This window comes from Lithobates pipiens, unplaced genomic scaffold (assembly GCF_037356315.1).
Source record: "Lithobates pipiens isolate NorthernLeopardFrog02 unplaced genomic scaffold, aLitPip1_a1.2 Scaffold_37, whole genome shotgun sequence".
Lineage (NCBI taxonomy): Eukaryota > Metazoa > Chordata > Amphibia > Anura > Ranidae > Lithobates > Lithobates pipiens.
Window position 1 is genome coordinate 18491640 of NW_027507825.1, and position 15481 is coordinate 18507120.

Genomic DNA, 15481 nt, shown 5'->3' on the forward strand with positions numbered 1-15481 from the left:
CTCCGGATTTACTGATCATTTCACTATACGGATTTATATTAGACATGTGCAATTCATTTAGTTTCCAATTTTTCAACGAAATTAGACAAATTTGTTTATTCAGAAATATTCAAATTAACGAAAACCTGTTAAAACAAATTTTTCCAAAATTCTAAAATCCGAAAATTCAAAGATTCGGAAATTTGAAAAGTCGGAAAGTTGAAAATATTAAAATAAGAACGAAAATCCAAAAATTCAAAAGAAAAAAAATCAGAAAATTAGAAAACCTGAAAATTCTAAACCCTGAAATAATAACTAACTAATAATAACTATTACTAACTATTAAATTCTAGGTATTGGAATTTCCTTTCAAATTTGGCTGTTAGTGAACGTAACTAATATGAATTTATCCGAAGTTACGAATTATCCGAAATAATGAATGCCGCAACTAAACGAATGGAACGTAACAAATAAATAAAAATAATAAAAACGTTTTATTATTATTAATTATTATTATTTCGTTACATTCCATTCGTTTAGATGCGCCATTTGTTATTTTGGATCATTTGTAATTTCGAATGAATTGGTATTCGTTACCTACACTAATACACACAATCGGACATTCCGACAACAAAGCCGTGGATTTTTTTTTCTGATGGATGTTGGCTCAAACTAGTCTTGCACGGTCACACAAATGTTGTCGGAAATTCCGAACGTCGAGAACGCGGTGATGTACAACGCGTACGATGAGCCGAGGAAAATGAAGTACAATAGTCAGTGCGGCTCTTCTTGATTCCGAGCATGCGTGGACTTTTTGTGCGTCGGAATTGTGTACACACCATCGGAATTTCTGACAACAAGTTCTGTTGTCGGAAAATTTGAGAACATGCTCGCAAACATTTGTTGTCGGAAATTCTGACAGCAAAACGTCCGATGGAGCGTACACGCGGTTGGAACTTCCGACAACAAGCTCACATCCAAAATTTCCCGTCGGAAAATCCGACCGCGTGTATGAGGCATTACAGCCAAATTTGAAAAGAAAATTCCAATACATCATTTATATTAGTTAATTATAATTAATTAGTTATTATTTTTTCGGATTTTCGAATTTTCGTTCCTATTTTTGGATTTCTGAACTTCCAAGTTTTTCGGATTTTTGATTTTTCGAATTTTTTAATTTATTTTAAAATGACGAATTTCCGATCACAATGAATGACCCGAAAAACCTCAAAAAGGAATGAAACAAAAATGAAAACGAATGAATCTTTTGGCAGTGCACACGTCTAATTTATATAATGGTAATCTATATGGATGTATGTATCATTTTTTTCAGTTTCTATTGCGCAAGACAGAGACAAGGTCTCTTTAAGACAAGAACGTAATAATAGCATTTTACACTGCGATAAATAATATTTTTAAACATTTCGTTTTCCTTTAATGCCACAATAAGCCTGTGATCACATATGGCGGATGTAACGGGCTCAGCATAGAGACACCAATTACTGTGATAAGACAGCAGAAAGAGATGAGATGACTTCTGCGTGACTCTGCCGCATCCGGCGCCGGCCTCGTCCCCGCTTGAACTCTCCCAGATGAAATGCTGTATCAGGTTGGTTGGCAGAGTGACAAGAGAAAATATTTGCCAAAGTACCGTTGTCTAAGTCCAAATCTACATCTAAAGCAAACTTGTTTACTCAAGGCTGGCACCTTCTGTGTGCCCGAGTTTTCATCTGGCTATAACTGGCAATGCCCCCCCCCCCGACTTATTGCTTGTTATCCTCCCTGAATATATTGTATACATGCCCAGCAAATACCTATTTAAAGAGAGACTCTCACTTTGCCTATCTAGTGTGATGTAACAAATAAGTTACAGTTAGTCAGGTTGAAAAAAAGACAAAAGTCCATCCAGTTCAACCAAAAAAAAAAAAAAAAAAAAAAAAAAAAAAAAAAAAAATTATATATATATATATATATATATATATATATATATATATATATATATATATATATATATATATATATATATATATATATATATATATATATATATATATATATAAAATAAATATCATACAATCCCATATACCCAATTTTATACCCACAGTTGATCCAGAGGAAGGCAAAAAACCCCAGCAGAGCATGCTCCAATTTGCTACATCAGGGGAAAAAATTCCTTCCTGATCCCCGAGAGGCAATCAAATTTTCCCCGGATCAACTTTACCTATAAATGTCAGTACCCAGTTATATTATGTACATTTAGGAAATAATCCAGGCCAATCTACTGAGCTGCACAGATCCACCTCTGCAGGGAGTCTATTCCACATTTTCACATCTCTTATTGTGAAGAAACCTTTCCGTATTTGGAGATGAAATCTCTTTTCCTCTAGACGTAAAGAGTGCCCCCTTGTCCTCTTTGTTGACTGTAAAGTGAATAACTCAACACCAAGTTCCCTATATGGACCCCTTATATATTTGTACATGTTGATCATATCCCCCCTTAATCTCCTCTTATCAAGAGTGAATAAATTCAGTTCCTCTAATCTTTCCTCATAGCTGAGCTCCTCCATGCCTCTTATCAGTTTGGTTGTCCTTCTCTGCACTTTCTCCAGTTCCCCGATATCCTTTTTGAGAACTGGTGCCCAAAACTGAACTGCATATTCCAGATGAGGTCTTACTAATGATTTGTAAAGGGGGGCAAAATGATATCTCTCTCTCTGGAGTCCATACCTCTCTTATACAGGAAAGGACTTTGCTCGCTTTGGAAATCGCAGCTTGGCATTGCATGTTATTATTGAGCTTATGATCTACCAAAACCCCCAGATGAGTAAGTAAGTAAGTATATTGAAACCATACCACTGCTAAAGGCCCAGGTATGACTTTATACCAATTAGGGTTGCAACGATACAGTTACCGGTATCAGTATCAATACTAAGCATTTGCAGGAGTATGAAAAAATGGCATTGGGGTCCCCCCCAAAATCCATACCAAACCCTTATCCGGGTACGCAGCCCGGCTAGTCAGGAAAGGGGGTGGGGACTAGTGAATGCCCCCACCCCTCCTGAACCATACCAGGCCGCATGCCCTCAACATGGGGGGTGGGTTTTTTGGGAAAGGGGGTGCCCTGCGGCCCCCACACCCCAAAGCACCTTGTCCCCATGTTGATAAGGACATGGGCCCCTTCCCGACAACACTGGCTGTTGATTGTCAGGGTCTGCGGGCGGAGGGCTTATCAGAATATGGGAGTCCCCTTTAATAAGGGGGCCCCCAGATCCCAAATGAATATGGGGTACATTGTATCCTACCCATTCACCTGGGGGGGGAGGCAAAAGTGTCAATAAAAAAGCACACTACACAGGCTTTTAAAGTAATTTATTAGGCAGCTCCGGGGGCTTTCTTCCGACTTCGGGGGTCTCTTCTGACTTCTCTGCTCTCTTCTCCCACTCTCTAGTGCCTTCTGCCAGGCTCCTCCGCTATCTTCTGCTCTTTTGCTAGCGTTGGCCTGGTCTTCTCCGCCGTCTTCCCTCTTCTCTTCTTCCGATGTTGACACGATGCTCTCTCCTGCTGTAATGCTGTGTGCGAGGTGCGCAACGACTTATATAGGCATGGGGCGTGGTCACCAGGTGATGTCATCTGGTGAACCCGCCCCTTATGATGACACAATCCTAGCATGCCCCCGGGACTGTGACGTCATAAGGGGGTGGGGTGACCACGCCCTATGCCTATATAAGTCGGTGCGCACTCGCACACAGCATTACATTGGGAGAGAGCGTCGTGTCAACATCGGGAGAAAAGAAGAGTGAAGAAGACGACGGAAAAGACCAGGCCAGCGCTATCAAAAGAGCGGCAAAAGAGCAGAAGATAGCGGAGGAGCACGACAGAAGACACAGCAGACCGGGAGAAGAACCGGAGACCGGGAGAAAAGGCTGGAGAGAGTCGGAAAAGAGACCCCAGGAGCTGCCTAATAAATTACTTTAAAAACCTGTCTAGCTAGTTAAACTGCATGGATCAGATCTTCTGTATCTTCACCTTGGTCAACTTATCTGGACTCTCTCTCTGCTGTGTTTTCTTGTGAAAGACTTTTCCTTGGCTGACTTCCCTTCTGGTTCCTGATCCTGTTTGCTGCACCCGACTTCGCTGATCTCAGGACTCCTGTTTCTCTGGCTTGTTGTGACTACCAGTCCTGATTACTAAACTCTGGCTGTGTTTTGACTACATTTGTTCTGTTTATACCATTTTACATTTTTTTGAAATAGTGTGATTTTTACTGCACTTCTGTCTTAGTCTGATTCATGGTTGGTTCCTGACAGTGTACTCGTAAAAAAAAAAAAATGCTATTGGTACATCCCTAATTTCAATAAAGGTCAGGGGAACAATTAAAAGAGTAGTCAACACATGTCGGGGCTCCAAACCCCCCCCCCCCCCCTTCATTAGGGTATGACATTGAAACTATATAAAAGGACTAGAAGTGAACTGGACCTTTAATGGTATTTCTTTCAGTGTGATTACAAACATAGGTCTTGTCAGCAGCTGGTTTGGCTACTCACATTCACATGAGTATTTATTCATACAAAGAAAAGCAACCTTTGAATACTTTAAACATATCTGAGCTTTTTAATTATGGCCTGTTGAAGACTTTAACCATCTGTTACCCCACTGCACAAAACAACAGAGCGTGATAGGCCGAGGACTTGCACTCCCACTCTACACCTGATTTTGCCAGAAGTTTTACTATATATATATATAAAAGGATATGGTGTGAACAACGTGTATATTCGTAAAAGGCTGGTATTATTAAACGTCTTAGCCCTTGTACACACGGTTGGAGATTCCGACGGAATGCGTCCGATCGGAGCGTTTTGTCGGATAATCCGACTGTGTGTGGTCTCCATCGGACTGTTTCCGTCGGAATATCCGTCGGACCAAATTTTCCAACTTGCCGGAAATATTTTCCGACAAAATGCTCCGATCGGACATACTCCGATCATGTGTAGAGAATTCCGATCGGACAAAGTGCCACGCATGCTCAGATCAAATTCCTAGACCAAAGCTATTGGCTACTAGCCTGAACGTAGTCCCGTCCTAACGAAATAACATCATCACGTTCTGAACGATCGGATTTTCCGACAACTTTGTCCGACCGTGTGTATGCAACAGTTTCGGACAAAATCCGACGGATTTGGTTGTCGGAATCTCCGACCGTGTGTACAGGGGCTAAGAGTTACACATTATATTTTGTATTTATAGAATTACCTTTCATCTGCACAAAGTCCAGCTGGTGGATGGACTGTAAGAGAGGTCCGTTGTCCAGGTTCAGATCAAAATCAGTGGTCATTCGTGGTGTGAGGGTCCCCTTTCCCCACTGGTCTTCTGTCAGGTGCACTCTCCGAATCAAGGCATCGGATATCTAATGAGACAAAGAAAAGTCCTTCAACTTCCTATATATTCATATTATTTAGGAGGGGGGGGCTGGGGTGATGATGTTGGGTAATAGAATAAAGCCTAGTACACACGGGCAGAATGCTGGGAGACATGGGCCAGTTCAATAAAAAACGGCCGACATTCTGCCAACGTGTTTGGCAGCCGATCCGACATGCTGGGAAAACCAGCAGCCGACCGGCTCCCGATCAGCGATCTCAGCCAATGGCAGAGAGTGCTGACCGGAGTGTTCTGATGGGGTGGGAGGGGCGGTCGTTCTACAAGAACACATTAAAACAGCAGGGGAGATCACTGTACTAAGCGAGAGCAATAATTCTAGCCCTTGACCTCCTCTGTAAGGCAAAAAATGCAACCTGTAGAATTTTTTAAATGTCGCTTATGGAGATTTTTGAGGGTAAAAGTTTGACGACATTCCACGAGCGGGGCGCAATTTTGAAGCGTGACATGTTGGGTATCAATTTACTCGGCGTAACATTATCTTTCACAATATAAAAACAATTGGGCTAATTTTACTGTTGTCTTATTTTTTTATTCAAAAAAGTGATTTTTTTCCAAAAAAAGTGCGCTTGTAAGACCTCTGCGCAAATACGGTGTTAAAAAAAAGTATTGCAATGACCGCCATTTTATTCTCTAGGGTGTTAGAAAAAAAAAAAAACTATATAAAATGTTTGGGGGGTTCTAAGTAATTTTCTAGCAAAAAAAAAAACTGTTTTAAACATGTAAACGCCAAATCTGAAAAAGAGGCCTGGTCCTTAAAGCGGAGGTCCACCCTAAAGTGGACCTTCCGCTCATCGGAACCCTCCCCCCCTCCGGCGCCACAATTGGCACCTTTCAGGGGGGAGGGGGGTGCAGATACCTGTACAGTACAGGTATCTGCACCCACTTCCGGGATAGCTCTCTGCGGAAAGGGGCGTAGATTACACCCCTTTCCGCAAGTGCCCGCCCCTTTCCGCAAGTGCCCCACTGCCTGCTGGGAAACACACAGATCCCAGAGGCAGCGGGGACCGTCCTTATTGCACAGCGCGACTCGCGCATGCGCAGTAAGGAACCGCGAAATGAAGCCGAAAGGCTCCACTTCCTGATTCCCATACCCAAGATGGCGGCGGCAGCACTCGAGAGACGATCTAGAGATCGGCTTCGGGTACCGACATCGCGGGCGCGCTGGACAGGTAAGTGTCACTATTTTAAAAGTCAGCAGCTGCAGTATTTGTAGCTGCTGGCTTTTAAAAATAAAAAAAAACGCGGAGTCCCGGTGGACTCCCGCTTTAAGTGGTTAAAGTGAATAACTCAACACCAAGTTCACTATATAAGATCACTTATTTGCACATCTCCTCTTCTTGGTAAAGACTTTGATCCCTTTGATTAATGTCACAACACGGTCTGTCATCAGTTTTCAGTCTTTGCTGATTACCTTCCCCAAAGGACCACAGACTTCAAATACCTGATCCAATGGGGAAGAGGATCATGAGATGCATTTTGAGTACAGGAATCATTGCTTGCAGGTAGCAAGATACCATGGGATATGTAGTCCTTAGAAATGGAAAGTAAATAGCGGTGGAGAAGCTGCAAAGCATGCAGGGAGTCCAAGACATTGGGAAAAGAGATAGCCAGCAGGCAGGCAGCACTCACAACATGAAAGGAGATGTTCTAAGTAAGCTTATATTGGATTGTCAGATATAACTATAGTTTGTCTTGTCTATATAACGCTGATGTAATACAATGAAGGTGTATGCTTTGACCACAGATCTCCATTAATGTATGGTAGCGTATGGTATAGGCGGTTATTGGGGTAGGGATATTCAATTGCCATTCCACTTTAACCACTTGCTGACCGCTGAATGCCAATATACGTCGGCACAATGGCAGCGGTGGGAAAATGGGCGTACCTGTACGTCCCCCTTAATTGGCAGGGGTTAGTGGGCGCACACGCACAGCGTGACTGTGCACGCAGGACCCGCGGACTCGATGTCCGCTGGTCTCCCGGCGATCGTGTCATGGAGCCGCAGAACGGGGAAGTGCCTATGTAAACAAGGCATTTCCCCGTTCTGCCTTGTGACATGACGGAGATCTGAGGACAGGGAGCCTTGATCGCTGTCATGTGAGGTGTAGCCCACCCCCTCCCCTCAGTTAGAATCACTCCCCAGGACACACTTAACCCTTTGATCGCCCCCCTAGTGTTTAACCCCTTCCCTGCCAGTGTCATTTATATAGTAGTCAATGCATTTTTATAGCACTGATTGCTGTATAAATAACAATGGTCCCAAAATAGTGTCAAAAGTGTCTGATGTGTCCGCCATAATGTCGCAGTCCCAATAAACAAAAATCGCAGATCGCCATTACTAATAATAAAAAAAAAATGTATAATAAAAATGCCATATAAACTAGCCCTGGTTTTGTAGACGCTATAACGTTTGCGTAAACCAATCAATATATGCTTATTATGATTTTTTTTACCAAAAATATGTAGAAGAATACGTATCGGCCTAAACTGAGGAAAAAAAAAAGTTTTTTTATATATTTCAGGGGGGATATGTATTCTAGAAAAAGTAAAAAATATTGTTTTTTTTTCCAAAATGGTCACTCTTTTTTTTGTTTATAGCACAAAAAATAAAAATCGCACGCAGAGGCGATCAAATACCACCAAAAGAAAGCTCTATTTCTGAGAAAAAAAGGACATAAATTTTGTTTGGGTGCAACATTGCACGACCGCGCAATTGTCAGTTAAAGTGACGCAGTGCCGATTCGCAAAAAGTGCTTTGGTCAGGAAGGGGGTAAAATCTTCCGGGGCTGAAGTGGTTAAATATATATATATATAAAAAAAAAAAATTATATATATATATATATATATATATATATACACATACACACACACACACACACACACACACACACACACACACACACACACACACACACAAACACCATGGCAAAATGACTTCTACATATGCTAAAACTGTCTATAATATATGATCAGAACATTATAATTTTCTCATTCTCAGCTTCCTATGGATGTACTACCTGCTAAAATCTATTGGTATGCTTTATTTTGTACATACATGAGTGGAGAACCTGACTATATTCTCAAATTGAACCGCTCCAGGTTATTATTTTTCTGCTTTTTATTTAACACATAGTGCTAGTTCAAAAATTGGAAGAGGAGAGCAGGGGATTATTGCGGTGCCAAGCAATTCACATATAAACCAAAATTGTAAAAAAAAAAAAAAAAAATGTATTACATCACAAAATAATACAAGCATATAAAGTAGCTAAAAACAATACATTGTTTGGGGAGCAATAAACAACCACTAAAGGGCTAAGTATGGAATCCGCTCTTAAACATAATAATTGGCAGGTCAGGTCTTCCCTACATGTTTCGCCAAACCATTGGTTTCCTCAAGGGAATATGCCAGACTGACGATTGAAGAAAGAAAAGAAAAGAAAAAAAAAAAGAAAAGAAAATATCCTGTAGAGCTTTCTTCAATCGTCGGTCTGGCATATTCCCCTGAGGAAGCCAATGGTTTGGCAAAACGTGTAGGGAAGACCTGACCTATCCTGTAGAGCTTTCTTCAATCGTCGGTCTGGCATATTCCCCTGAGGTAGTCAATGGTTTGGCAAAACACGTAGGGAAGACCTGACCTATCCTTTAGAGCTTTCTTCAATCGTTGGTCTGGCATATTCCCCTGAGGAAACCAATGGTTTGGCGAAACATGTAGGGAAGACCTGACCTGCCAATTATTATGTTTAAGGGCGTATACCATACTTAGCCCTTTAGTGGCTGTTTATTGCTCCCCAAGAGGTGTATTGTTTTTAGCTACTTTATAAGTGTCATGGTTATGCAATAGAGTTTGTCTGCTTACCTGTCTCCATGTGTTCATCTCTAGAGACCAGTCGACCCTCACCTGACTGTTTTTGTAATCCATCCTCTGGCATGGCTCCACCCTAGCTCCTATCAGAGAACTCTATATTAACCTGTGCACTGCAGACCAACCCTGCTGATCAACCTTTGTGTGTTAGCTTCCTGTTACCTGCTCTTGTGTGCTCTTCTGTTATTTTCCGTTACCGACTTTGGCGTGCCCTTGACTATCCCTGTTTGCCTGTGATCCTGACCTTTTGGCGTGTCCCTGACTATTCCTGTCTGCTTGTGGCCCGACCTTGGCTTTGTCCCTCACCATCCCTATCCTCCTGTTGCCTACTGTGGGTGTGAGCTGGGGGACCCTGGGGGTCGCGACCTGGAGCCAGTTGCAGCCCAGTCCATCCTCACCACTAGAGGCTCTGGTGAACACCTGCTGGTTCTTAGACTCCGCGCCCCAGGGAATCTTACGCTCTAACCCCGGTGGGATCCATCTTGGTGTTCTGGCGGCCCTGCCTTCCTATCACCTTGGACCCCAGTCCGCAGCAGTCAGCCATAGGGTCCACAACCTTGCGGTGCACTCCTGATCCCTACGGTGTGCATCTGTCACCTGGCCTCAAGGTGACCTGACAATATGCTTGTATTATTTTGTGACGTAATAAAATAATTTTTTATTTTTTTTTACAATTTTGGTTTATATGTGAATTGCTTGGCACCGCAATAATCCCCTGCTCTCCTCTTCCAATTTTTGAATTTATTGTGTTTGGGATGAGGTGCCTCATCTAAAAACGGACCACCGCCACTCTCTCTTTTTTTTTTTTTTACATAGTGCTATTGGTAAAATTCGATAACGTATGATGAAAATGCCAAGCTCACCTGAAGAAAACCGCTGGGGTCGTTCTCTTTAATGACCTCCAGGCAATACTCCATCAGTCCAGTGGTCTGTCGCAGTTTCACTGTACAGTGAGAAATCTGATCCCGAACAACCTAAAATAGACGGAGAAAAATTAGATGAAAGCAAACCGCAAATCGACATCTATAAACCCCTATTTTGCAGTATATCAATGATGGACTTCCTCTTTTTATTAATATTTTCCTAAACCAATAGCAGGTGGCAGAATCAACTAACTGAATGGCCACTGACCCAACCACCAAACCTGTATATAGATATAGATTTACTGAGCCGCCACTTTAAAAGGCATTGCGTACTTTCAAAGGTTTTCGTTGCTGTAACTCGGTATTAAGCGTCCAAATCTACCTCTTCTCTGAAACGCGATCTTCAGTTGCACCATTTTACAGAGACAACTGACAGGTGGTGAGGAGGCGATGTGCTGCTTCCTTGCCGCATGTTTTAACCCCATTTTTGCCAAGAAACGTGCTGCAACCACGTGCACGTGGCACTTCACTGTTCGCCTGAATGTGTCACATTGATTGCTACATTTTGGGTAGCTTTTGCCTTGAAGCATGCCGATGAAAGCATATAAACACCCCATAGATCAGTGATGGCGGACCTTGGCACCCCAGATGTTTTGGAACTACATTTCCCATGATGCTCAACTACACTGCAGAGTGCATGAGCATCATGGGAAATGTAGTTCCAAAACATCTGGGGTGCCAAGGTTCGCCATCACTGCCATAGATGGTTACTAAACCCAGGACCCTGCATTCACAATTTCTGGTCTCCTACAGTACACAGAACATGGAAATGCAATTATTTTAGTAACTATAAACTGCTAAATACCTTTTCTCATCAGCAGTATATAGCAGTCTTGTTACTACTATCAGTGTCTGGTTAAAGCTTGTAGAAGGAGTTTTCATTTCCCCCTGATTGTCCTATCAGGATCCAGGACCCCTGACCCTCTCTCTGGACAGTGCTGATTGGCCCTGTGCTGAATATGAGCTCGGTGTTCGACTCAAACGCATGTTCAAGTCGCACATCGGCCGTCCGTCTGTTCGGCGAATTCAAAACTTTGTGGACCGTTCGCACAATGCACTACGCCATCGCAGTGCATTGCTGGCTCATGATTGACCAAGCATGCACTGTGATCCCAAATGCTTGGCCAATCATAGCGCCAGCAGCGAGGAGAGCCATAATTGGCCACAGGGGGGGGTTTAGTACACGCCCCACACTATATACGGCTGCCAGTGCAGCGGCCTTGTGTAGTGTGTTCCGGAGTGCAGGGAAAGAGCTAGACAGGCAGGGACAGTGTGTTCTTTTCTCAGCCATCTTAAAGTTAAAGTAGGTGTTGTGTGCCTCCAGCACAGTATACACCTGTATCTACCCTTTATTGCTGGTGTTCTCTAATACAGACATCTGCAGGAGTTAGTGGGTGTTGTGTGCCTCCAGCATAGCACAGTATACACCTGTATCTACCCTTTTATGCTGGTGTTCTCTAATACAGCCATCTGCAGGAGTTAGTGGGTGTTGTGTGCCTCCAGCACAGTATACACCTGTATCTACCCCTTATTGCTGGTGTTCTCTTATACAGGCATCTGCAGGAGTTAAAGTGGGTGTTGTGTGCCTCCAGCGCAGTATACACCTGAAGATACCCCTCATTGCTGGTGTTGTCTGTTGCATATCTTGCATATTAGCCTTTAAAATTAGCACTTTTGATTTCGAACGTTCGAGTCCCATAGACTTTAATAGGGTTCTAAAGTTCGTACGAATTTTAGGTCCGTTCGAAGGTTCTGGTGCGAACTGAACCGGGGGGTGTTCGGCTCATCCCTAGTGCTGAACACATGCACTCTTCCAAGAAAAAACAAAACTCTTTAGCAATTCACACCAAATTGAGCATATGCAGAGTGCCTCCAAGGCTCTGTTCTAGCAGGACATGGTTTGGGGACAGTGGAAGATGGGGAGGATCAGAGAAGACAGGATCAAAAAGCCTTTTTACACAATGCAGAGGATTAACCCCTTAGGTTCCACAGTGAGTATAACAAGAATGCTTCAATGCATATATAGACTGATTTTACTGTTGTGGGTTTAGTGACACTTTAAAAAGGTGTGTGTGTGTGGGGGGGGGGGGGGGGGGGGACACAACAGCACATTTCTACCATTCCCCAACTGCATGTCTAAATGAGGCCTAAGTGTAGTTATATTCCCTGAGGTGTTTGCGTTACCTTGTAATAATGGGCTCACATGTTATGGTAGCAGTTTGTGCTGTAGCCTGTCATGTCGTCTGATCGGTTCCCCTATGTCCATGTATTCATTCACCTAGCTTGGCCCTATTCGCTAAAGGCATAGGCAACTTCTTTTTCCGGGTCCCAATCCATGCTTCACCATTTCCTCTGTGCGGCATCACAAATGTGGCAGTGCTAATCATATGAAACTGCATGTTGATCTCTGCCTGCTTGTGGCTATGCCAGCTCAAATTGCTGTTTAGCTCTCCCCTGCAAAGTGCTAGACTGAGAACTGGGGATTGTGGGATATGTAGTTTCTTGGCTGGAAGTGTCATCTCTCACACTACAGACAGACACCATGCATTAGCCTGTGCAGTGTCATTCAGCATGCTTCATGTTCTTTTTTTTTTGTTTTCAATCAAATACTTTATTGCTTCTTTCACTATACAACAAAAACTCCAAAACACATGTAATCATTACCCCCAAATACCCCTATCTGAATACAACTCAAAAAAAAAAACTTCATGTTTAGACACAAACTGAAACTTCTGACAAAGGAATATCAAGATTTACCCTACCAGACTGTGAATACAGGCCAACAGATGACACAATAAAACTACATGATCAGTACACATCTTATGCAGGTCAAAAATACAAGGCGCAGGTAGGAAGGTTTATAATGCCTTTAACATACAGCCTGTAAAAGGTACAGGCCTACACTAGAGCATGCCTATACTATATAAAAGGCACTGCCTCTCCCTTCCAGCTTCTGAGTCAAGTAATGATTGTGCTGTATTATTCTTCACCTGCAAAATATTAACCAGTTGGCCGACCAGACGGTAAGGTGGGACATTCGTCATTCCAGGTGGACTTCATATGACGCCCACCCTGAACGCGCCTCTTGCCCCCCCCCCCCCTTCCATTGGCTACGCCACGGCGCAATCTCTCACTGCCTCTCTGGTGGACACATACCGTATATACTCGAGTATAGGCCGACCCGAATATAAGCCGAGGCCCCCAATTTACCCCCAAAAAAACTGGCAAACTTATTGACTCGTGTATAAGCCGAGGGTGAGACATGCCTGTCCATCCCTGTGTGTGTGTCCGTCCATCCCTGTGTGTCCGTCCATCCCTGTGTGTCCGTCCATCCCTGTGTGTCCGTCCATCCATCCCTGTGTGTGTGTGTGTCCATCCATCCATCCATCCCTGTGTGTGTGTGTCTCCATCCATCCATCCATCCATCCCTGTGTGTGTGTGTCTCCATCCATCCATCCCTGTGTGTGTGTGTCTCCATCCATCCATCCATCCCTGTGTGTGTGTGTCTCCATCTGTGTGTGTGTGTGTGTGTGTGTGTGTGTGTGTGTCCAGCCTACCTGTGTCCCGAGCCTTTGTCCCGAGCCTCCGTCCCGTGCCTTGCCTCCTTGCCTCCGTCCCGTGCCTTGCCTCCTTGCCTCCGTCCCGTGCCGTGCCTTGCCGCCGTGCCTTGCCGCCGTGCCTTGCCTCCGTCCCGTCCCGTGCTGTGCCGTGCCTTGCCTCCGTCCCGTGCCCTCTTCGTCGGCGCCTCGGCGGCCATTGTAAAATTCAAAAGCTGCGCCGCCGCCTTCGCCTGTGATAGGCGGAACACTGAATTTCCCAGCAGCCTGTGTTCCGCCTATCACGGACATCGTATCATCCTCGTCCGTAGTACGAGGATGATACGATGTCCGTGATAGGCGGAACACAGGCTGCTGGGAAATTCAGTGTTCCGCCTATCACAGGCGAAGGCGGAGCCGGAGGCGCGGCTTTTGAATTATAGAATGGCCGCTGTCTGTCTGCTCGACACGCTGATCGAGCGGGCAGACAGCGATGACTCGAGTATAAGCCGAGGGGGGCACTTTCAGCCTCAAAAAAGAGGCTGAAAATCTCGGCTTATACTCGAGTATATACGGTAAGATGACGAATCAATGTACTGGCCGCTGCCAGAACCATGTGGTCACTGTGACCAATCACAGCCGATCACATGACAATTGTACACAATGAATGGTTTTAATTGTATACTATTGTGTTGATCTCTATTGTGAATGATCACAGTGATCACATGGTACAGACAGGGCCAATCACAGCCCATCTGTACCATGGGCCAATCACAGCTAACCACAGTAGTAAACACTGAATGAATCAATTTCATTTAGTAAAAATGTTTTCTTATAAAAGTAAAATTCATTGGTATCAGCAATCATAATGTGTAAAAAAAAAAAAAAAACCCTGATCACTTCCCCATAGTAGTAGTTAGGGCTGAAACAACTAATCGATTATGAGATTAATTGATTACTATTTTCATAATCGATTTAACGGCCAGCAACAAAACGGGGTTAAAGTTAATGAGTCTGATGATATTTACCAGATTGACCATTTAATAGTATATCTCTCCTCTAATAGTATATACACTATATATCCTCTAATAGTATATACACTATATATCCTCTAATAGTATATACACTATATATCCTCTAATAGTATATACACTATATATCCTCTAATAGTATATACACTATATATCCTCTAATAGTATATACACTATATATCCTCTAATAGTATATACACTATATATCCTCTAATAGTATATACACTATATATCCTCTAATAGTATATACACTATATATCCTCTAATAGTATATACACCATATCTCTCCTCTAATGGTATATACAGTATATCTCTCCTCTAATATTATATGCAGGATATCTCTCCTCTAATAGTATATACAGTATATCTCTTCTAATAGTTATACAGTATATCTCATCTAATAGTATATGCAGTATATTTCTCCTCTAATATTATATACAGTATATAGCCTCTACCCTGTTTCCCCTAAAATAAGACCTAGCCTGATTGTCGGTGATGGCTGCAATATAAGCCCTACCCCCCCAAATAAGCCCTAGTTAAAGTCCTTGTACGTCTTATTTTCAGGGTAAGGCTTATTTTTGGGGAAACAGAGTAGGGCTTATTTGGGGGGTAGGACTTATATTGCAGCCAACACCGACAATCACGCTAGGTCTTATTTTAGGGGAAACAGGGTAATAGTATATACAGTATATATCTCCTATAATAGTATATAC

General features: G+C 43.1%; 1 protein-coding gene across 5 annotated transcripts in view; it reads right to left on the bottom strand.

The window, feature by feature from the left end:
• The window catches only part of TRIM9 (tripartite motif containing 9), a 202941-nt gene that overhangs the window by 72535 nt on the left and 114925 nt on the right, over nucleotides 1-15481 (bottom strand). For all 5 annotated transcript variants that reach the window (XM_077466788.1, XM_077466790.1, XM_077466789.1 and 2 more), the window contains exons 4-5: nucleotides 10142-10252; nucleotides 5230-5383 (exon numbers count right to left, since the gene is read on the bottom strand). In XM_077466788.1, the coding sequence (XP_077322914.1) occupies nucleotides 5230-5383; nucleotides 10142-10252 (265 nt within the window). The remainder of the gene's footprint in view (nucleotides 1-5229; nucleotides 5384-10141; nucleotides 10253-15481) is intronic.